Consider the following 25,371-nt stretch of genomic DNA (forward strand, 5'->3'; position numbering starts at 1 on the left):
GAATCAAGAGGATGCCTTGGTCAAATAGAGGTATAAACCCATCCAAGATCATCTCAAGTTCATCTTTAGGAGCCACCAAAATAGAGACCCTAAGCTCATAAGAACCAAGGCCCTATTTCGGCTCCAAACTCAACATGCAACCAAAGGTCTAACCTCAAAATGAAGATGCAAGCTTGAATGGTGGAGTTCTTGACTTGACAAGCTTGAAATGTTAAAGAAAATGAATAAAAATGGTGGAGAATGGTGGTGTATATGGTTCGGCCGAGAGAGAGAGAGATGAGGGAGAGAGAAGAGAGAGATGAGAGAAGAGGGTTTTGATTTGGTTGGTGTGTGAGAATGAGTGGAGTGTGGTGGAGTGTTCAAGCATTCTTGACCATTTGACTTGACCAAGATGTGGTAGTGGAATGTAGAAATGACCAATCAATCCTTCTAGCTAGCGTTAGTGTAAAATGCATGCAAGGGTAGACTAGACTTTTGATAATTAATAAAAGTGTGATTAAAAGAGTATTAAAAGAATGAGTTTTAGTAAATAAAGTACAAATCAATAAATCATGAAATTAATATCACAAATAATATGAGATTTTAGAAGTTTAATAAAATAGTTTTCACAAATTTTGGACAAGGAATGAATTTTAAAAGAAATATTACAAGTAGAGCTCTAATAGTCACATTTCACATAAATATAAAACACGAATATAATACACGTAAAATCTCGAGAACAAATATATACACCAAACGCTATTTTACAAGTTAAAGCTTATCGGCTACTCGCAATTTATCAAATAACAATAAATCGCATATATCTCTATTATTATTTAATCGGGTAACGGCAACGATCACATTTATTAATAAAAAGCCAAAACCGTCGCAACTAGTAATATTACTTAATCGCGTAGCGAGAATTATTCGTCAAAAGTCATATAAGTACATTATAACGACATACGAAAGTCATGTAACGATAAACGAGTCAAATCACATAATTTGGCAATTAAAACACGAAATTTTATATATCACCAAAATGAAATACTGTAATATATATAAGTCAAATATTACAGGCGTTACAGGTTATGAGTATTTCGTCACTTTTATTGACGATTATTCTAGATATGGATACATTTATTTGTTGCGCCGTAAGTCTGAGTGCTTTGAGAAATTCAAAGAGTACAAAGCTAAAACGGAGAAGCGACATAATAAAAGTATCAAGTCACTACGATCTGATCGTGGTGGCGAATACTTGCTTGGGGAATTCAGGGAATATTTATCAGAGAATGGGATAGAATCCCAGTTGACTGCACCAGGCACACCCCAGCAGAACGGTGTAGCAGAGAGAAGGAACCGGACTCTTTTAGAGAGTGTTAGATCGATGATGAGTTATTCGGATTTACCCAAGTCCTTTTGGGGACATGCCTTAGAAACAGCAGCTTATCTTCTGAACTTAGTACCTTCTAAGTCGGTTCCTAAAACCCCTTTAGAATTGTGGACCGGGGACAAACCGAGTCTGAGACACATTCGGATATGGGGTTGTCCAGCACATGTGCTGAACAAGAACGCGACTAAGCTAGAATCTCGTACAGAAGTAAAGCTGTTTGTAGGCTACCCCATGGGAACAAAAGGTTATTTATTTTATAGTCCTAAGGATCGGGATGTCACTGTTAGCACAAATGCAAGGTTCTTAGAGGAAGACTATATAATGAATCACAAACCCAAGAGTAGTATCGTTTTAGAGGAACTAGTGGGAGGGACGAATAATGAACTTGTAGTACAAGTAGAACAACCACAGCAGACTGTGCAACCGGTCACTAATACCGCACCAGTTCCTCGTCGTAGTGGGAGGGTTGTTCGACAGCCCGACAGATTCATGTTTTTGGGAGAGTCTTCGGACTTGGTCTCTGGTGAACATGATGATGATCCCCGGACATACGAAGAGGCAATACAGGACAAAGATGCAAGTCTTTGGCAAAAGGCAATGGATTCTGAGATGGAATCAATGTATTCTAATCAGGTTTGGGAGCTCGTGGAACCACCCAAAGGTGTAAAACCTATTGGATGTAAGTGGGTCTACAAGAAAAAAAGGGATCAGACAAAAAGGTGAAAGCCTGGAAAGCAAGACTTGTTGCGAAAGGGTATACTCAGAAAGTAGGTATCGATTATGAGGAAACCTTTTCGCCAGTAGTCATGCTTAAGTCAATCCGTATTCTTTTATCTATAGCAGCTCATCTCGATTATGAGATTTGGCAAATGGATGTCAAGACAGCTTTCCTTAATGGAAATCTTGAGGAAACCATCTATATGCAGCAACCAGAGGGATTCATTAAAGAAGGCCAAGAGCATCTTGTTTGTAAGCTGAAGAGGTCTATTTATGGACTTAAACAAGCTTCTAGGTATTGGAACATTCGCTTTGATCAGGCAGTCCAGTCATATGGATTTGATCAATGTCCAAGCGAAGCATGCGTGTATAAGAGATGTGAGGGAAATGCAGTGGTTTTTCTAGTGCTTTATGTTGATGACATTTTACTCATTGGAAACAATGTTAAGATGTTGTCTTCAATAAAGGCATGGTTGTTCAAACAATTTGAAATGAAGGACTTAGGTGAAGCAGCATACATCCTTGGGATCAAACTTATAAGGGATCGCAAGAAAAGGATGTTGGCTTTATCTCAGGAGCCCTACATAGATGATGTATTAGCTCGTTTTAACATGCAGGACTCCAAGAAGGGTAATTTACCCTTCAGACATGGAGTTACTCTATCAAAGAGGCAGTGTCCTTCGACACCTAAGGAGATAGAGAACATGAAGGCAGTTCCTTATGCTTCGGCATGTGGGAGCCTAATGTATGCAATGTTATGTACGAGGCCTGATATCTGTTTTGCCGTGGGCATGGTTAGCAGATACCAGTCAAACCCAGGACAAGAACATTGGAGTGCTGTAAAAGCAATACTCAAGTACCTGCGAAGGACTAAGGAGTATATGCTGGTTTACAAGTCCTCTGATTTAGTGCCTCTGGGATATACCGATTCGGATTTCCAGACGGATAAGGATAAGAGAAAGTCCACCTCGGGATGTGTTTTTACTTTGGGAGGTGGAGCCGTAATATGGAGGAGTGTGAAGCAGAATCGCATCGCGGACTCAACCATGGAAGCCGAATATGTGGCAGCCTCGGAGGCAGCCAAAGAGGCTATATGGTTCCGAAACTTCCTGCTGGATTTGGGTGTGGTTCCTAATCTGCCACAGCAAATCACGATTTATTGTGATAACACTGGTGCTGTGGCGAATACCAAGGAACCGCGGGCCCATAAGGCAGCGAAACACATAGAGCGTAAGTATCACCTCATACGACAGTTCGTTAAGCGAGGAGATATCATTGTGGCTGACATAGCATCGAAGGATAACCGGGCAGATCCTTTCACGAAGAGCTTACCAGCTAAGGCTTTTCAGGACCACGTGGAAGCGATAGGAGTCAGATACTTGGTCACATAGTTATTATAGTTGGTAGTGGATTGCTTGTAATAAACACTGATATACTCAAAGAATATCTTGAGTATAAGTGGGAGATTGTTAGGGTTATACTGAAATATTCGTTTGAAGTATATAACAATTATTTGAGGATCTTGAATGCATGTTTTCACATTGTCTGTATATTATATATTGTAGACAATCTAGTATCAAATGGGATAGCAGAAGATTAGATTGTCAGACTCCTTATATAATATAATAAGGGTTCACAGTCGAGGTGGTGTTAGACAAACCACTGGAACGGCTGAAGTATTATTTGGAAATAGTTTATCTTGACTATTGAATAATACTTATATACTTTGTGTATATTGAACGGGATCAAAATAGTAGAATAATTGTTTCTTTAATTCTGACAATAAAGAACTAATATTCTATGATGTTATTAATGCTTAAGTTCTTAATCCGATATAGTGATTGACACTTGTATTTAATGCACATGCCTTGACTCATAAATTAAGTAATTTATTTTAAATTACGAATTTATGTATTGGGCAATGACATTATATACAGAGTGGGATATTGACTATAAAAGGAAACCGTGTCCGAAAAATATATTCGGGTGATGATGTCCTCTTGAAAGCTCATAAAGATAATTATGCTTTAGTCCTGCAGGCAGATTTGTTCTTGCATAATTATAAGGCTGAGTGGATGATCAAGGATAAAAGATATTAATTAAATTATGTTCGGTCCTATAAATTCACTATATAAGTTAATATAGTGAACACAATCAATAAAGCAGAATGACAATAAGAGATTGAAATCAGTAAACTCTTATTCACAAAGCTTGAATGGTTACAAAATCTCTCTCAGTGATTTATATATTATCACTAAGAGCTGCTAGGGTTCTTAACAATGTACTCGATAACTCAACTCCTATAGAGTAACCCTATTCTGTGTTTATATAGACACAGTTACAAAATCAATCTCTGATTTGATATCCTATAAATCAGCTATGTATTCTATCAATCAGAGATTGCTACTGTTTTCTGTTTAGTTTCCATAGTCAGCAAATCACTCCGCTTCTATCCTTCCTTGAAGTATATCCGCTTCTGAGTTCTTTCCACGTGTAAACTCTGACGAGTCTTGACTATGTAAACTCTGATCAGACTTTATTAAACTCTGGTCAGACTTTACTAAACTCTGATCAGCTTCCAGCTTAAACTCTGATCACTCCTGTTCTAAAACAAACTTTAAGAACATTAGTAATCATCAATTATATCTAACAATCTCCCCCAACTTGTGCATAAATATGTTATGTGCAAGTTAACAGATAATTGATGATGTCAAAACAGATAAGTCAAATGCAGCAGAGTTTAGCTATATAACAGAAAACTTTTAAACCTTACAGATAGTTTTACTCCTTGGCTTCATAGACACCATGAGCTGTCTTTAGATATCCTCTGAAGAGTTCTCTTTCAGCTTCTTCAAGTGCTATGATCATCTGTCTCTTGATCTCTCTTAGCTCTGGATCTGAAACTCCAGTTTGGTAAATTGCAGCTCTGAGATCATAGATCTTGTTTCTTCTCATGTCTCTATCCAGCCTGATATTGTAAGCTTTATCAGACTCTTCATTGAATGCAAGAGTACTGATTCCAGCTATTGTTACTATTTTTGCTGAATTCTTCTTCATCTCAACCAGCTGTCCTTGATGATTGAAGTATTTAGGAATAAAAGGTCCAGCATTCTTGTTTCCTGTAATACCCACCTTTCTTCTGATTTGATCTTTGAGCAGATTGGAGATGTGTTGACATGACTTGTTTTTTACTTGAAATATGTATGAGACATATCTCAATTCCTCCCAGTGTTTAGCATAGAGATCAGCTTCAATTACTCTAAACACTGTTCCATCAGACATGAAGTAGATAAGAATGTTATCTCCTCTGTCATTCTTCACCAGTTGGACTGAATCCAGTTTGTCCATTCTTTCTTGCAATGCTCCAGTCTTGGGAGCACAGAGAGATGAGGGGTCTGTTGACATTGATCCTATACTCTGATCAAATTTTTCATATTTAGATCCTAGCCCTCTTTTATCTCTTCCTGCTTTTCGATGAGAGATTGGTTGAATTGAGCCCTTTTCAAAGTTTATCTCAGTCATCAGACTAGGCTTTGCAAATCCTGGTAAAGGAGTTGTTGTTGGTTTGAACACAGCTTGAGCCTTGTCAGAGGTTGTGTCTTTCTTTGCTTCCTTATTAACTTGAGCTGTGTCAGAGGTTAATTTTTCTTGTTGTGATTCTGCAACATGAGCTTTGTCAGAGATTGCAGCTTCTGTTTTCTTTCCCTTTACAACTTGATCTTTGTCAGAGGTTGTAGGCTTCTTCTTAACCCAGCCTTTCTCAAGGTGTTCATCTACTTTGCTTTTTCCCTTGGATGTATACTCATCTTCAGAGTATACCTTTTTGACTGGTAAACTCTGATCAGCAACAGTAGCTTCCTTGATCAATATCCTTTTTTCTTTTGGCTTGGTAGTTGATTTTGCAGGCTTTTGAATTTTACCAGAGTTTATAGCTTCAACATGTTCTTTCTTCAGTTCAGCTTCCTCTGCAGCAATCAACTCCAAATCCAACTTGGCTTCTGGATTCTCTTGTTCAAATATCAATCTAGCAAGTTCTTCATCAGTCATAGGTTTATCTGATCCAGCCACTGGTCTTTGCTTTGACCCAGATGTGACATTATGTGTTGGAACTGGAGCAGTCTTTGAACTTTGCTTAGACTTTGAGCTGTCAGAGTTTAAACCTCTTCCACCAGTTGCAGGTTGGAATCTTTTGTTCTTTGTAAAGTCATCCACATCATCATCATCATCATTTTTCTTTCTCTTCAGAGCTTGAGAAGTAGACTTGCATTTGACTTGTGCTACTCTCTCCCCCTTTTTGACATCATCCTCATCAGGAATCAGTATTGAAGTTATCAGAGAAAGTGAAGATTGGATGGCTTCAAGCTGTTTGGACATTTTCTCTTGAGTAGACTCAATGGTGGACATCCTCTTTTCCAGAGATTCATTGGAAGTCACCAACTTCTTCATGTCTTCCTTTAGAGGTAGCAAATGCCTTTTCTTATCCATATTTTGAGTTTCTTTGAAACTGGCTACCTCTGTTCTGAGACCATCTACAGACTTAGATGTCTGAGCATGAGCAGGATGAAATGTCTTTAGATAAAGGACTGTAGCTTTGAGGCTTGACATGACATCAGAGTTTGTAATTTTATTCTCTGCCATAGAGAGGAAATCTTCAGCTTTTGTTGGCTCTAGAGAATGCTGGTGGCTCAGCCAGAGTTTATCCCATACTTCACTTGGTGGATCAACCTGAAGATCCCTGGGAAGTGGCTCAGAGTTTGTGTTCAGAGTCTGCAGCCTGGCATTATATTGGCTGGTGGACTCCCACTTTTGTTGTAGATGAGACAAAGGGACTTCATCATCATTGTCATCATCTGAACTTTCATCATCCTCATCATCATCAGATGCAGGATCAGCAACTTTCTCCACAGGATCTTGAACAGATTTTTCTTGAGCATCAGAGTTTGATTTACTAGGCTCTTCACCAGCCTTAGCAAGAGACTGCAGTGCTTCCAATGCTACCTTATCAGATTCTTCAACTACAGCATCTGACTTGTAGTTTTCTGGAGTTGTATCATGAACAATGGCACCCTCAGGAATTTTCATTGGAGAATGAGGAATTGGAGTGGAGGGTCCATGATCAGATACTGGAATTTGAGAATCAGACACAGTAGTCTCAGCTTCAGCTGTAGCTTGTTCCTTGCATATAATTTCCTCATCTACTTCAGATGAAGTAGAAGATGCTGTAGCAGTTGAGAGTGGAACAGCTTGAAGAGGATGCACCATGAGAGCTTGAGATAGATCATCAGGAATTGTAGTGAATGGTGCTTGCTCTTCCTCAATAGTAAAATCTGTGATCTCAGTTATGGGCACCTTTGCCCTCTTAGGCTTGTTAGCCCTTCTTTTGAATCTTGCTGTCTTTGTTTGAGGACTGGCCTGGGAAGGTTCAGAGTTTGTTGCAGGAGAGGCTTCCAGATCGTCATAATCATAGGCTGCAACAAGTCTCCTTCTTTTCTGCTTTGGTGGAGAAGCAGCTTCAGTGTTTACAGCATCAGAGTTTGCAGCATCAGAGTTTGCTAGTTTATCAGACTTTGTCTGCAGAACTTGTGTAACAACAGAGGTTCTGGTCTTCTTAGTAGAGGGATTTTCATCAGACTTTGTAGCCTTTTTAGACTTGGATGCAGAGGATCTGGGTTGTTTAGTGGCTGTAGGAGAAATTGGAGGTTGAGGCTGTTGTTGTTGTGGTTGTTGTTGTTGTGGCAAATCCATCCTAGCTCTAACTGGAGCTGGAATTAGAAGGGGCCTCTGAATTGGATACTTCTCATCCTTGGAAATGAGGTCGTTGAACACCCTTTTATGAAGCCTGAATGGCTTGATCTCATCATCAACATTAAACTCCACCTCACCAACAGTGGCATTAAACAATAATTGACAGAATCTTGAGAAATATATGACTTGTCTATTCTCATGCATTCTTTCACCAATATTTCTAAGAACTAATCTACCAAAATCAAAATGAGTAGAGTAGATCAGAGAATACCCAATCTGCAGCATGTCCATGGGTATGGCATCCCAGTTGGTAGACTTCTTCTGAAAGGCCCTTGTGATGCAGTCGAAGAAAAAACTCCATTCCCTTTTGAGCCCTGGACGCTTCAATTGTCCCAATTTTTCGAGTGATTCACTGTAGCCCAGAGCATCCATCATGCTCCTTAGATTTGTGTCTCCATTTGTCATATAGGCTGCACTCTCTGGCATGTTGAATGCCTGACGAACTGTGGCTGGAGTAACAGCATACTCCTCCCCTTCATATGAGAACACAATTGATGGTGATCCATCTGCACCACCATTATCATATTGACCCGTCCTCCAGAAGTTGATGATTTGGCTTCCAGAAAGTCTGGCAGGAGCGGTAAGGGCGGTACCGAGGGCACTCTGTGCCAAGAATTGCTGGATGGGATGATAATCCCTTGGAGCATCGGCTGTGTTGAGAATGGCTGCATGGTTGTTGGGAACAAATTCCACACCTGCAAAGGTAAAAGCTGTAGTGGCCATTAGAACAGAGTTTGTGAAGGAAAGGAAAGTGTTTGAGAAGGTGTGTAAGAGAAAATTTGAATTTGCAGAGAGAAAAGCGTAAGAGTTTGTTGAGAGAGTGTGTGTAAAGATGAAGTGTATAAGTGAATAGTAATCAATAAAATCTGATGTGATAAACTCTTCAGATTTTGTTTAGCTGTACACGCTTGGGCTTTTTGCTGAGCTGTACACCTGTCAGATTTTAACTGGTAGATGAGAGTTAGTGGCATGGAGAAGAGAGAGTAATAATCATGAGCGCAGTAAAACATGTGCAGTTATAAATGCTGATTGCACGTTCTCCTATTAAAATGTTTTTCATGTAAACCCACTAACAATACATCCGTTTGGAACACTCTCTTCACATTCTCTGAATATTTTGAACTCCTGAAATGTATAAGATTTAAAAAATCAAGATCAAATCCCTCGATTTTTAAACTCTGAGATGTAAAACAAAGAAAATAAATTTCTAAGTACCTCAGAATAAGTCATAATATTTAGAAAATTCATCAAAAAATCAGAGTTTGTCATAAAATCCATAGCTCAATAATGTGCTTGTGAAATAATGTGTGTGATTTAACATATTAAATCAGAGACTAAAGAATTTCACAATTTCGTAATTATAAGGTAGACAAAAAGAATTTATTTAAACTCTCAAGACATAGACAACAGACATACTCTGATGAGGAAATATATAAAATAAGCTAACCCCCCCCCCCCCTTTTTTTTTTTTTTTTTTTGCAGGACGCTTTTCAGTGTAAATGAATCATGACCTTATAATATTGCAACAGTATTTCTCCAGTAATCAGAGATTGTGACTGGTCACCATAGATTATAAAATCTTGGCAATTACTTAATACCAGCAAATGTTTGGGTCTTCCCAGTCACTGTCATATAGACATCTAAGATCTCAAAGGAGTACCATGCTTATTTGCAGGGGTGTGTATAGCATCAGAGTTTATAATCACTGTCTATTTTACTGAGAGAAAATGTAAATTAGTCAGTCTCACTTATAATTAAGATATGTGAAGTAATAGAGTCTCAATGATATCAACATGCATATAGTGTAAAATAGTAGCACAAAATTGAGATCAAGATTAAAGAACTTAACTGAGATTCATGATTACTAATTCAGATCATGCTTCATAGTATCTTCACAGGTTATATGTCTCAGAGAGATAAAAATGAGATCATTTATCAAGATTCAGAGTTTACAAACATCAGAGAATATCGTCAGAGAATGACGTCAGAGAATAACAAACAGAGTATATCATCAGAGAATGTCATCAGAGTTTAACAATCAGAGTATATCATGGCAAATTTGTGAGCAATACATATGGTAATCTGACAATTGAAATTTGAAAGATCTGACCATTATGTTTACTCAGTTCCTGATATCATTCCTAGCTCAATCACCAGCCTAGTAAAGGTTGCTTCACTTAGTGGTTTGGTGAATATGTCTGCTAGCTGCTGTTCTGTGGGAACAAAGTGAAGTTCAATGGTTCCTTCCAGTACATGCTCCCTTATAAAATGATATCTTATACTGATGTGCTTTGTCAGAGAATGTTGAACTGGGTTTCCTGTCATAGCAATAGCACTTTGGTTATCACAATAAATAGGAATTTTAGAAAAGGATAACCCATAGTCCAACAATTGATTCTTCATCCAAAGAATTTGAGCACAGCAGCTGCCTGCAGCTATACTCTGACTCTGCTGTTGATGTTGAAATTGACTTTTGCTTCTTGCTGTACCAAGAAACAAGTCTTCCACCCAGAAATTGACAACTCCCACTTGTGCTTTTCCTGTCAATTTTACAACCTGCAAAATCTGCATCAGAGTATCCAATTAGACTAAAGTCTGATTCTCTAGGATACCATAATCCCAATGATGTGGTTCCCTTGAGATATCTGAATATCCTCTTTACTGCAATCAGATGAGGCTCTCTTGGATCTGCCTGAAATCTTGCACATAGACATGTGGCATACATTATGTCTGGTCTACTTGCAGTCAGATAAAGCAAAGATCCAATCATTCCTCTATAGTTTGTGATATCCACTGATACACCAGTATCTTTGTCTAGCTTGGTTGCTGTTGCCATAGGAGTAGTTGCAGCTGAACTGTCTTGCATACCAAATTTCTTCAAGAGATTTCTGGTATACTTGGCTTGATTTATAAAAATCTCATCTTCAGTCTGTTTAACTTGTAAACCCAGAAAGTAACTGAGTTCCCCCATCATGCTCATTTGGTACCTAGACTGCATGAGCTTGGCAAATCTTTGACAGAGTTTAGCATTAGTGGAGCCAAAAATGATATCATCAACATAGATTTGAACTAAAAGCAGATCATTACCATGATTCAAGTAAAACAGGGTTTTATCTATGGTGAAAGGCATATGTTAAGCCTATTTGTATTTAAGAGTATCAACTCAACTCTGATAAGAAAGAAAGTAAATTAGCAAGCACTATTGAAGGAATCCGTACGAAGAACGTCAAGTGATTTATTAAAATCATATGTCTGAAGAATTTCAGGATGCTGCTGCACACCACTGAAAGAAGTTCATTAATATGTTCAAGCCTCAGTGTACAAATAATATTTTGTAGCACGTCCAGAAGTCCAGAAGGTATAAAGTTTTAATACTTTATTTATTCAGAAGATTCCAAACTATTTCTACTTATGAAGAAGAACTACGAAGACAAAGACTCGATGAACAAGCCACTTCACAAATGTTTAATTGATAAAGAATATTTGATTCAGCTAGATACAGATGAACCAGACAGTACATTTGTGTGTCAGCTACTCAGATTAAATATTCTGCATCAACAATAGGTGGTCGTTCAATCAAGACAAAGGATCAGATCTTTTAAAAGGAAGTCAGAAGACCTGCTGCTGAAGGCTGTGCTCAATATAATTATTCTTTTAATTTATTCACATCTCAAATAATTATATAAGTTATGTAATTTATTTATTAAATTGATTCACACTTGAATTAATTTAATTTATGAATTTATATGATTAATATAATTAAGTGAATAATTATTGAATTAATTATATTAAAGAAAATCAATTTATATTGATTTTGGGCACGGTATGACAATCATATAGATTGTCATACCGCCCCTGGAAGGTTCTGTTTTCAGGTGGCATGACAATGACTTGTTATGTCATACCGAAATTGTATTGGCATGACAATGACTTGTTATGTCATACCGAAATTGTATTGGCATGACAATGACTTGATATGTCATACCGAAATTGTATTGGCATGACAATGTCTTGTATTGTCATACCGAAATTGTCTTAGCATGACAATGTGATGGTATGTCATACCGAAGTAAAGTGGTATGACATTACCTTACATTGTCATACTGAATCAAACTTAACCTCCAAGTCATATGTCATGCTATGGATTGTCATACCGAAAATTGCAGCATGACAATGTCCTGTTATGTCATACCGATTTCTATTTCAGCATGACATAAGCTCACATTGTCATACTGATCTCTAGTATAGCATGACATTAGTTCACATTGTCATACTGATCTTTGTAGCATGGTCATACCAGCTTTGTCATACAAGTTCAAGTGATTTGCCTATAAATAGGCCATCACCTCTTCATTTGTAAATGTTCAAGCATTGTAAAAACTTTCAAGTTGTTTGTAACTTGCTATTCGTTATATCCACAGTTTTCTGTGCTTTGATCACTCGGTTGTTTTAATCACTAAACTAGAATACATCCTGTCGAATTTATTCTACGAAATTTAGTGGACATTAAAATGAACCATATTAATTATATAACAACTTAAAAATTGTTATATTAATTAATTTAAATCTGATTAACAAGTTAAACTCCTATCAGATTATTCCGCCGCGATTTTTAGTGAAGATTGTATTCAACCCCCCCCCCTTCTACAATCGTTTCAGGACCTAACATATGGTACCTCTAGTAAATCCACTTTCAAGAAGAAATTGAGCTAGAGTTTCATACCATGCCCTTGGAGCCTGCTTTAGTCCATAAAGTGCCTTGTCCAATCGATAAACATAGTCTGGATGCTTTGGATCCACAAAGCCTGGAGGTTGTTCAACATATACCTCTTCATCCAGTTTCCCATTAAGAAAAGCACTCTTGACATCCATCTGGAATACTTTGAATTTCTTGTGACCAGCATAGGCCAGAAAGATTCTGATTGCTTCCAATCTTGCAACTGGAGCAAATTTCTCATCATAATCAATACCTTCCTGTTGTGAATATCCTTTTGCCACAAGTCTTGCTTTATTCCTTGTAATGACACCTTCACTATCAGTTTTGTTTCTGAAAACCCATTTTGTACCAACTATGGATCTATCTTTTGGTCTTGGTACTAGGGTCCAGACTTTGTTTCTCTCAAACTCATTTAGCTCTTCTTGCATTGCTTGAATCCAGTCAGCATCTTGAAGAGCTTCCTCCACCTTTTTAGGTTCTGTTTGTGACAGAAAGCAATGATGTAAACACTCATTTGCTGTAGCTGTCCTTGTTTGCACACCTGCTTCTGGATTTCCAATTATCAAATCAGGTGTATGAGATTTTGTCCACTTCCTAGCATGTGGAAGTTGACCATTTTCATCATTGGATCCTCCCCCTTGATCCATGCTCTCTTGATTCTGTTGATCATTCTCTGTAGCTCCCCCTACAGTTGTGCTATCAGAGTTTGAATTAGTATTCTCTGATGAGTTTGAGTCAGCATTCTCTGATGAGCTTGAGTCTTGAGTAGAGTCTGAAACATTCTGATGCTCCCCCTCAACATTTGCTTCATCATCATGAACTTGTAAATTTTCACCAAAGTTTGTTGTATTTAGGTCACAGTCAGAGTTTGACTGTTCATCAGAGTTTGTTGAATCAGAGAATATTTCTTCATTCTCAAAATGCAGTTCTTCATGATCATCCATATCTGCTAAACCCATGATTCTCTTGTCATCAAATGACACATGTATGGATTCCATGATCACTTTGGTTCTTAGATTGTAGACTCTGAAGGCCTTTGTTGTCAGAGGATAACCTACAAAAATACCTTCATCAGCTTTTAAATCAAACTTGGTAAGCTGTTCTGGATGAGTCTTCAATACAAAGCATTTGCACCCAAATATGTGAAAGTACTTCAGATTTGGCTTCTTTTTCTTCACCATCTCATATGGGGTCTTGCCATGCTTATTAATCAGTGTTGCATTTTGAGTGAAACAAGCTGTTTGAACAGCTTCTGCCCAGAAATAAGTAGGTAATTTAGCCTCATCAAGCATAGTTCTGGTAGCTTCTATAAGAGTCCTGTTTTTCCTTTCAACTACACCATTTTGCTGTGGTGTACCAGGTGCAGAAAATTGTTGCACTACACCTCTTTCTTTGCAGAACTCTTCCATTGTTGAATTTCTGAACTCAGTTCCATTATCACTTCTAATGATCTTTACTTTGTCTTCAGATCCATGATCCAGTTGCTTCACATGATCCATCAGATGCAAAGCTGTTTCATCTTTAGAGTGAAGAAAATATACCCAAGTGTATCTGGTATACTCATCAACAATGACAAGAGCATATTTCTTCCTTGCAATGGATGGTACATTAACTGGTCCAAATAGATCAACATGTAGAAGATGATATGGTTTCTTTATTGAGAATTCAGTCTTACTCTTGAAGGATGTCTTTCTCTGCTTGGCCTTTTGACATGAATCACATAGACCATCTGAAGTGAGTAGTGATTCAGGGAGTCCTCTCACAAGCTTTTTCTTTATAAGCTCATTTATTGAGTTGAAATTCAGGTGTGAGAGCTTCTTATGCCACTTCCAACTTTCTTCTGCAGAGATTCTAGTTGATAAGCAAATTGCTTTTCCTTCAGAGTTTGTAGGCAAGTGGATTTCATAAATATTTCCATGTCTGTGAGCAATCACTGCCACCTTGCCTGTTGACTTGCTTACTATCTCACTGTGTTCTTCATAGAAATCAATGTTAGGCCGAATAAACTCACTATATAAGATAATATAGTGAACACAATCAAAAACAAAACACCAATATAAGAGAATAATTCAACTAAACTCTTATTCACAAATCACAGTAGCTTACAAATAATCTCTTAGTGATTTATATCTTATCACTAAGAGCTGCTAGGTTACACGAATGATATTCAATTGATAACTCATCTAGAGTAAACCCTAAGCTGTGTTTATATACACAGTTACATGATATCTACTGATTGATTTATAATTATCTGCTTCCTAAAATAATCTAATCAGTAGCTATCCTTCTGCTGTCCTGATCTGTACAATCTCTCTTGATCTTTATCTTCCTTATTTAATCAGATATGCTCCTGAAAATCAGCCGCCTGCAAACTCTGATCATTGCTTAAACTCTGATCCAGCTGTCAGTCGTTAAACTCTGATTTCCAGCTAAACTCTGATATTTGCTTCTGCACACTAAACAAGTTAGATACATGTGACATCATCAAATATGTAACAATCTCCCCCAACTTGTGCATTAGACGGAATGAACAAGTTCTATATATTTACTGATGATGTCAAAAACAATCAAGGACAAATGCATGAAGTAACTAATCTGCATAAATAAATTAACACTTACAGAGTAGGCAGGACTAATTACAACTTACAGAACATAGCAGAACTAATTATTCAATCAGTCTATATCCATAGCTCTCCTTAACAAACTTAGTAATCAGATCTTCTTCAATTTGTTTCAGAGTTTGTATCATTTGAGCTTTGACAGTCTTTAACTCTTCATCTTCATCTCCTGTATGGTATATAGCTGATCTCAAGGCATTAGCCTTGCTTCTCTTCATGGCTTCTCCAAGCTGAATGACTCTAGGCCTGTCTGCTTCATTGTTATAACCCAAGATTCTGGTGTTTGCAATAGTCTCCATTACAGAGCTATTCTTTTCCATGCTAATTTCAGAACCATCATCTTGAGCTATTTGTGGAATATATTCATCATCAGACTTTATTCCATAGAATCTTCTCTTTTCACTAATTGTTTTCTTCATTAGATCTGACCACCTCTGAGTAGCTTTATTCTTGATTTCCAACATGTAGTGAAAATGTTCCAGCTCTCTCAGAGATTTCAGCAATAAATCAGCTTCTGATATTCTATACACTCTGCCAGATTCCAGAAATATAGCAATCTTTTCTTTATCTTCTGGCCCATCATGAGTGTCCATCAAAATCTGTACTGACTCAACTTTGTCAAGATCCTTCTGTGTAACAGCTTCTCCTACTTTTTCAGTCAGAGGATAAGGATCTCTGAAAGTAGTTGCTGAGCCTGTTTGAATCTTTTCTTTTCTGTGACCAAGACCAGTTGTGTCATAAGCTTCTTTCCCTCTGGTACCATGAGTTCTTACTCTGGTGAGCATTGGGCTTTCCTTGTATAAATTTGTACCAAGACTCCCATATAAGCTCTTCTTCTTCAGATCATCTTGAGTCTTCTCAGTGTTTAATTTCAACCAGGAAACTTTAGTGTCTTCAATCCTTTCTTCAGTTACTGGAACTTTAACTTGAGCAATGTCAGAGGTTAAAATTTTCTCAGAAATTGACTTGAATTCACTTTTTCTTCTTCTGACCAGTTCAGCTTCCTTTTCTTCTGCTTGATCAGAGACATTAGCAATTATGTGTATATTCTTGCTCAGCTTGATCATCCTCTCAGTAGGATTCTCTGGTGCTAATGTAATTATTGACTTCTTTGGCATAGTAGGAACTGGGAGAACTACATCAACTGGTTTCTTTCCTTTGTCTTTTGAGTCAGACTCAGACAGAGTTTGAGTTTGAGATCTGGTTCTTGGTCTATTGATATCAGTGTAATTCACCTCACTGATTACTATTCCCTTTTGCTTTGGAATCTTCTGTTTCTGAGAGGAATCAGTAATCTGTCTTTGCTCATCAGATTTTGTTTTGCTGATCTTCTTCTTCTCAGCAGCCAATCTTTCTTCTTCAAGTCTGATGGCCTCAACATCTACTCCTGGATTTTCTTTTTCAAAGATTTTCCTTGCCATGGCTTCATCAATTGCTTGCAAGGAGGGAGATTTATAGAAAAGAGTGGTTTCTTTGCCTCTGAACTTCAGAGTTTGACAAAATTTCTGAGACTCAGGGTCTCCAGCTTCAATCAACTTTTCAGCTTCAGCAACCAATTTTTCTTTCTTCTTTTCCACCTCAGAGCTCACAAGATTTATCTCTTTAGATACAGCATCTGAATCTCTGACTGCTTTGCTTATACTCTGAGCTTGAGTTACAACAGTCAATTCCAAGGATTTCTGTTTTTGAGATTCTCTGGGTGGTCTATCAGAGCTTGCTGCTTCTTTACTGTTCTTCTTTGTTTCTTTGATCTGCAGCAGCTTTTACTGTTTGCTCATCTCCCCTTTTTCTTCCTCATCATCATCTGGCTTTTTCCTTTTTATTTGCTGATCAGGTTTGCATTTGTCTTTGGATGTTTTCTCCCCCTTTTTGACATCAGCAGAGGTGAGAATCTGTACCAGCTGTGCTACAGAAGCACTCAAATCTGTCAGAGTATAATGCATTGAAGCCTGAGTGGCCTCAATAGAGGTAAGTCTGTCCTCAACAGAAGGTGATGTGGTTCTGCACATCCTGTGATTGTAAGATAAGTGACAAATTCTCCTTCTGGCAGGCTCAGAGGATGGAAGTGGGGAACTTGGAACTGCAGGAGCTATAAAAGGAGTGGATTCCCTGACTGGTGACATTGCCTTAACTGGGGAATCAACCCTTTCTGGTGTAGTTTCTCTGACTGGCTCAGAGATAATAGAGTGTATACCAGGAGCTTGAATGGGGGTTGATGTGACTTCTGTTCCTTCATCATCATCAATGTCTGCAAGAAAAACACTCAGAGTATGTGACTCTAGAGCTTCAGTAGCTGCCTCAGAGTTTTCAGCCATGGGAATCTCCTGAGCAGGAGCTGCAACAATATCTTCAGGTTGAACCAGAGAATCCTGGATTAGATGGAGTACCATTTCTATTTGTGCATCCTCTGATTTGCTTGGTGCATCAGAGGGTTTTTCTGATATATCAGTATCAGCTGCAATTTTTTCTTCAACAGACTTGTTTCCCTCTGTCTGATCATTGTGATCAGAGGTTGACTCTAACATTTGTTTGTCAGCTGCAGCAATATCAAGTGGCATTGCAGAAAGAGGTTCAATCAATAGGGGCTCTGCAGATTGATCAGAGAATGGAATCAAGGCTTGTTCAGGATCCTCTGACTGAGGTGGTTCCACAGTCAGATCAGTGATAGAGGTTGGCTTTATTTTCTTTCTCAGTTTCTTTGCTGGTGGAGGAGGAGGAATGTCTTCATCTGATTCAGAGTCTGAAATTTTCTGTAGAAATCTTCTTTTTCTGGGAGGAGGGGAAGGTTTGATTGGGCATTTGGTGGATCTGAGTATCCTTTTTGGTGAAGATTTTTCAACTGGTCCTTGTTGAGAAGAACCAGAGGTTGGTTTGGGATCAGATTTTACTATTGGTTCATGAGCAGGTGATGGAGGCTGTGGGATATTCTCATCAGAGAATAAGGCTTCATACTTGTCAGGTAAAGCTATTTTCAGTTTATCCTGTACAGTCACAGGAATAGCAAATACAGGTACAGTGTTCTTCTTACTATCCTTCTTAATCAGATCAGTAAAAGCTCTTTTGGTGATCTTAAATGGGAGTTCATTTTCATTTTCAGGAAGGGGCACATCAGGGAAGCAGTAAGAAAATATGAGCTGACAAAATCTTGAATAATAGACAATATTCATATTTTCTTTTCTCCTATCACCAATAAATCTCAATATAGATGTGGCAATATCAAATTTGAGATTGTGGATTAGAAAATACCCGATCTGCTGACTGAAGATGGGAATAGCATCAAAATTGCTGCATTTGTTACCAAAAGCCCTGGTTATGCAGTCATAGAAGAAGCTCCACTCCTTGCAGAGGTGTGGACGCTTAAGTTCCCCCATTTTGTCTGTGCTTGCAGAATACCCAAGAAAAATCATCATGTCACGTAAAGTCTGAGTGGGTACTGAAGCATCATACTTCTTTTCTTCAGGAAGATGAAGAGCCTTCCTAACGGTCGCTGGTGAGACTACATACTCTTGACCTTCATAATCGCAGGTGAGAGATGGAGAACCATTTTCACCTCCATCATCGTAATTTGCTGTCCTCCAGAAGGTGAGAACCTGAGAAGGAGAGATTAGCTCTGGCTGAGTCAGAGCATACATCAGCTCACTGTGAGCCAAGAAATCTTGAATGAGATGAAACTCCTTGGGAGCTTCATCGTTATCCAGAATGGCTGAGTAGTTGTTGGTGACAAACTTTGCTCCATTGAACTCGAAAGCAGTTGTCGACATGATTTCTGAAAAGAAAATGAGAGTTTGAGGTTATGCAGGTATGTTGTTTGACAAAATGTTGGAGAGAAAATGAGAAGAGGGTTTGAGAGAGAGAGTAAAAATTGTGTGTGAAAAGTGAAGAGTTAAAAAATTCAAAATCGATATATATGAGTGTATACACGAAATTCTGATTTCTGCGTTAGTGGGGCACGTGGCAGATCCACAGTGGTCAGAGTAAGTGGTAGTGGAGTGTAATCATGACAAGCGTGTTGGTGGAGTGTAATCATGTATTACTGTGCACCAATTTCCGAGAAAAATACAATTATTCACCGTGTTTTTCTCCGCTCAGGAATGCAAAAGGATTTTATACCGTTTGATAATAAAGACTAATATTTACTCAACCAAAGAATTATTTATTTTAACTCGGACTTCGATCAGAAGCTGACCATTGACCAGAGTTTAAATAAATGACTTATAATATGACAAATCAAAGAGTGATCATAGAATCTTGTAATGATGAGAGATAAATATTCAAGGTCTAAATGACACTTGCTCCTCAGAGTTTGCAAATATTTATTTAACTCCAGTCAAAAATTACTCGAAGTCAAAAAATTGTTAATCACAGAAGTGGAGTGAGGTGTGTGTTAACATGAATTCTCTAATGTCACAGAGATTGTCAAATTTCTTAAATAATATTAGAAAGAATCAGATAATCAGAAAATGTTTTAAACACCTCATAAGCCGAGTTCTCATAATATGGATCAGAGTATACCATTTCTTCTCTTTTGAATCGCACCTGTCTTTTGGAAGGAAACTCCTCATGGTAAGTGAGTCATAACCTTTATCAGACTTTTGTTTTCTCAGAGTATTTCTCCAGTAATCAGAGAATGTGAAAAGTCCCCAAAAAAATTGTTTTAATTTTTGATGCATTTGCTTAATACTAGCAGTGCACTTGGATCTTTCCTTTCACAAATTTTCTAAGATCTCAAAGGAGTACCTGAGATTGTTTTCTTTTGTTTTCTTTTTCTGAGAAGAGATATCTTGAGGATCCATAACTGAAACTAATTAACTCTTAGCTCATAAGGGGAGTAAAACAAGTTCTCTACTGAGTACATGTCTAATATTTAAGAAGTAAGACAGTCTATGTAACAAATTAAGTCATGTGTTGTGTGTCAAAGGTTTCCACAGCTGTAATATCACAAAAATCAGACTTTAGAGATGTTTATGACTTAATTCAGGTATTTGCAACATATTCTTCACAGGAGTATCTTTCATCATGAAAAATTCAAGTCACCAGAGTTTGTCGGGTCAGAGTTTAAATATCAGAGTTTATCAAATCAGAGTATAATCATCAGAGTCTAGATCAGAGAATAACAGATGCAGTTGTAGATCAAGTTTATAATAACAAAAACTAACAGATATAGTATCATGCAATGTATCAGAGTTTAGAGAGGACCAGAGATCATCCCTAATTCGTTTACAAGCCTTGTAAATGTTGCTTCAGCCAGAGGTTTGGTGAAGATATCTGCCAACTGCTGATCTGTTGGAACAAAGTGAAGCTCTACTGTTCCTTCCATCACATGTTATCTGATAAAATGATACCTTATGCTGATATGCTTGGTCATGGAGTGCTGTACTGGATTTCCTGTCATAGCAATAGCACTTTGGTTATCACAATAAATAGGAATTTGAGTCAGAGTTAACCCATAATCCAGTAGTTGATTCTTCATCCATAAAATCTGAGCACAGCAGCTTCCTGCAGCAATATACTCTGCTTCTGCAGTGGATGTGGAGATAGATTTTTGTTTCTTACTGAACCAAGAAACTAATCTTCCTCCTAGAAATTGACAGCTCCCACTTGTACTTTTTCTGTCTATTTTGCATCCTGCAAAATCTGCATCAGAGTAACCAATCAGTGTAAAGTCTGATTCTCTGGGATACCAGAGTCCCATCTCAACTGTTCCTTTGAGATATTTGAAAATCCTTTTGACTGCTACAAGGTGTGGTTCTCTTGGATCTGCTTGAAATCTTGCACAGAGACAGGTTGCAAACATGATATCAGATCTACTAGCAGTCAGATATAGAAGTGAGCCTATCATACCTCTATAGTTAGTAATTTCTACTGGTGAACCAGTATCTTTATCCAACTTAGTGGCAGTTGCCATTGGAGTGGTAGCAGCTGAGCTATCCTGCATGCCAAATTTCTTTAGCAGGTTCCTGGTATATTTAGACTGATTAATGAAAATACCCTCATCAGTCTGTTTGACTTGAAGTCCCAAAAAATAGCTCATTTCTCCCATCATGCTCATCTGATATCTGGACTGCATAAGCTTTGAGAATCTCTCACAGAGTTTAGAATTAGTAGACCCAAAAATGATATCATCTACATAGACTTGAACTAATAGCAGATCATTACCATGGTTGAGATAAAATAGAGTTTTATCAATTGTACCTCTGTTGAAACCACTGTCCAAAAGAAATTGAGCCAGAGTTTCATACCATGCTCTTGGTGCTTGCTTTAGTCCATACAGTGCTTTATCCAATCTGTAGACATGATCTGGAAATTTTGTGTCCACAAATCCTGGAGGTTGTTCAACATATACCTCTTCCTCCAGCTCCCCATTGAGAAAAGCACTCTTTACATCCATCTGAAACACTTTGAATTTCTTGTGTGCTGCATAAGCCAAGAAAATTCTGATTGCTTCCAATCTGGCAACTGGGGCAAAGGTCTCATCATAGTCAATTCCTTCTTGTTGAGAATATCCCTTAGCTACCAGTCTGGCTTTATTTCTTGTAATGACACCATCACTGTCTGTTTTGTTCCTAAAAACCCACTTAGTACCAACAATTGATCTGTTCTTTGGTCTTGGTACAAGTGTCCAGACTTTATTTCTCTCAAATTCATTTAACTCCTCCTGCATTGCTGTTACCCAGTCTGCATCCTTTAAAGCTTCTTCCACTTTCTTTGGTTCTGTCTGAGATAAAAATGAATGGAATAAACACTCATTTGCTGTTGCAGTTCTGGTTTGTACTCCAGCATCTGGATCCCCAATAATCAGATCTGGTGTATGAGACTTTGTCCATTTTCTTTCATGTGGCAGTTGATTTCTGGAACTAGATCCTCCCCCATAATCCATGCCAGTATCATTTTGGTTCTCTGATGCCTCTCCCCCATTATTCATGCTATCTCCATGAGCATTCTGAGTTTCTGATGCTCCCCCTGAAGATGTGTTCTCCTGATTCTCTGATGCAGAGTGATCAGAGTTTGAGGAGTCAGAATCAGAGTTTGTGTTTTCTGCCGAGTCTGCAACATTTTCATCCAGATTTTCATCTTGAAAGTGCTCCCCCTCAACATGTGCTTGAGGTTGGTGAGTAGAAGTGACATGCTCTGATATTGTGTCAGAGTCAGAGTTTATGGAATCAGAGAATGCATCTTCATCTTCAAATCTCAGTTGCTCATGATCTTCAAAATCTTCCATTCCAGTAATTTTCTTATCATCAAAGGACACATGAATGGATTCCATGATTACCCTTGTTCTCAGATTGTAAACTCTGAAGGCTTTTGTTGATAAAGGATAACCAACAAAAATTCCTTCATCAGCTTTTAAATCAAATTTGGTTAGCTGTTCAGGATGATTTTTCAGAACAAAACATTTACATCCAAAAATATGGAAGTATTTGAGATTTGGTTTTCTGCCTTTAATCATTTCAAATGGAGTTTTCCCATGTTTGTTAATCAGAGTTGCATTCTGTGTGAAACAGGCAGACTGCACAGCCTCAGCCCAGAAGTAGGTTGGTAACTTTGCTTCCTCCAACATGGTTCTAGCAGCTTCAATCAGAGTTCTGTTCTTCCTTTCTACAACACCATTTTGTTGAGGTGTTCCAGGTGCTGAAAATTCCTGTTTAATGCCATTTTCTTTACAGAACTCCTCCATTTTAAAATTCTTGAACTCAGTGCCATTATCACTTCTGATGATCTTTACTGCATCTTTAGAGATTTTGTTCAGCTGTCTGACATGCTCAATCAATAAAGATGGTGTCTCATCCTTGCTGTGTAGAAAATATACCCATGTATATCTGGTAAATTCATCAACAATGACCAGAGTATATCTATTCTTTGCAATGGACATTATATTTACTGGTCCAAAAAGATCAACATGTAGCAGATGATATGGCTCAAGAATTGAGGACTCAGTTTTACTTTTGAATGAAGACTTCCTCTGTTTTGCTTTCTGACAGAAATCACAGAGTCCATCTGGAGTAAAAACTGATTTTGGAAGTCCTTTCACAAGATCTTTCTTCACAAGCTCATTAATATTATTGAAGTTCAGGTGAGATAATTTCTTGTGCCAGTTCCAGCTTTCTTCAATACTGGCTCTGCCAAGTAGACATATTGCAGAGCTTTCAGAGTTTAAAGATAGCTTAGCTTCATAGATGTTCCCATGTCTGTATCCTTTTAGAACAACTTTTCCAGTGGTTTTACTGATAACCTCACAGTGTTCCTCCAGGAAATCAACATGATATCCTCTGTCACAGATTTGACTTATGCTCAGCAGGTTGTGCTTAAGTCCTGAGACCAGAGCTACAGATTAAATGATGACATTTCCAAGATTGATATTGCCATATCCCAAAGTTTTCCCTATGTTGCCATCTCCATAAGAAACATTTGGGCCAGCCTTCTCCACAAAGTCTGATAGCAGGGCTTTATTTCCTGTCATATGTCCTGAGCATCCACTGTCCAGAACTAGGATGTTCTTCCTGTTGCCCTGCAATCACATACACAACTAATGATTAGTTTTAAGGACCCAGACTTGCTTGGATCCTTTGTTCTTGTTAAGTTTGTTAACACTAGCAGCGGAAGATTTATCAGAGTTTAAATCAGAGTTTGTGCTAACAGACTTTTTAACAAATGCTGAACTAGGAGAATCAATCTTTTTCTTCAAAGAAGGTTTTAATTCATAATAATCATAATATAAACTATGGTATTCCTTACAAGTGTAAATGGAATGCCATAAACTACCACAATGAAAACAAGGATTCTCTGGTCTAAATCTAGTATTCCTAGTCTTAACTTCTGATTTTGGAGACATAGCATTTATGTCCTTATTTTTCCTGCAAAAAGAAGCAAGATGATTAGGATTACCACAATTATGACAAGTTTTCCTAGGAGCATTTGGAATAGGCATATAACTGTTGCTTTTGTTTATTCCAACCTTTCCATTCCTATTTTTCCTAGGTTCCTTAATCCTGTTTTCTTTCTTAACCTCCTTGAGCTTGTGCTTAAGTTGTTTCTGAGTCATCAAACCAATGTTAACCTGTTTAGGTATATCAGTCTTTGATTCTGCAACAAATCTTACTGGAACTACCCTAGGTTTTTCAATTTTAATGGTTTCTTGTTTATATGACTCAGCTTCATTTTTATCAGAGTAACCTAACCCTTTCTTCCAGTTTCCACTTTCTAAGATATTCTGAGTAGTCTTCCCTGAGTTAGTCCAAGTTCTGATTATCTCTCTTTCCTTAACAACTTCTGATTCAAGAGAAGCATTTTTCTTTAAGAGTTCATTTCTAACAAAGATAGAGTCATCTTTTTCCTTCTGAACTTCTAGCATTTGAACTAGTTCCTTTTCAAGATAATCATTCCTTTTCTTAACATCCAAGATCTCAGATTTTAGTCTGTCATTTTCTAAAGTCTGATCTCTATAACTAACATGCAGAGTTTTAAGAAACAATCTTAACTCAGTTATATCCTCAGTATCAAAAGCAAGAGTGGAATGAGGTACCTTGGTTTCAATAGTCTCAGTGCTGTTGTCCATGTTTGCCATCAAGGCATAGTTAACTTCTTCCTCTGATTCTGATGAGTCTGCCCAGCTCCCCTTCTTTGTGATAAAGGCCTGTTCCTTTTCTTTCTTAGCTTTCTTGCACTCAGTTGCAAAATGTCCTTTTTCTCCACAATTGAAGCAGGTGTATTTAGACTTATCAGATTTTCCAGATTTTTCTTCTTTGCCTTCATTCCTTTTGAAGACCTTCTTATCAGAGTTTCTGTCTTTCCTTGAGAACTTCTTCCCTTTGTTGAAGTTCTTGTAAGCCATCTTCTTGAAGCTTTTTACCATCAGTGCTGCCAGCTGCATCATCTCAGTATCACTGTCATCAGAGTCTGACAGTATATCAGAGTTTGAGTCATCATCAGAGTTTGATGACTCAGTATCAGACTTTTTGACATGAGCTTTTCCTTTGCTTTTCACAACTGTTTGTTCTTGAACTTTTAGAGCAACTGGTTTGGGTTTGCCACCATGTCGTTTGCTTCTTTGCTCCATTTCAAGTTCATGAGTTTTCAACCTTCCAAAGATGTCATCCAGAGACATCTCTTCAAGGTCATGGTTGTCTCTTGTAGTGGTTACCTTCAAA

General features: G+C 37.8%; 1 protein-coding gene across 1 annotated transcript; it reads right to left on the minus strand.

Moving 5' to 3' along the window:
- Positions 1–6,563: 6,563 nt before the first annotated feature.
- Positions 6,564–24,779, minus strand: LOC135150333 (uncharacterized). Its single transcript, XM_064086597.1, has 9 exons — positions 24,747–24,779; positions 18,661–18,816; positions 16,994–18,207; positions 16,612–16,861; positions 16,038–16,503; positions 8,485–8,586; positions 8,103–8,397; positions 7,286–7,925; positions 6,564–6,605 (listed from the first exon to the last, which is right to left on the minus strand). Exons 1-9 carry the CDS (start codon positions 24,777–24,779, stop codon positions 6,564–6,566), a joined length of 3,198 nt encoding a protein of 1,065 aa, XP_063942667.1.
- Positions 24,780–25,371: the final 592 nt, after the last annotated feature.

This window comes from Daucus carota, chromosome 2, assembly GCF_001625215.2.
Source record: "Daucus carota subsp. sativus chromosome 2, DH1 v3.0, whole genome shotgun sequence".
In the NCBI taxonomy this organism is placed as follows: domain Eukaryota; kingdom Viridiplantae; phylum Streptophyta; class Magnoliopsida; order Apiales; family Apiaceae; genus Daucus; species Daucus carota.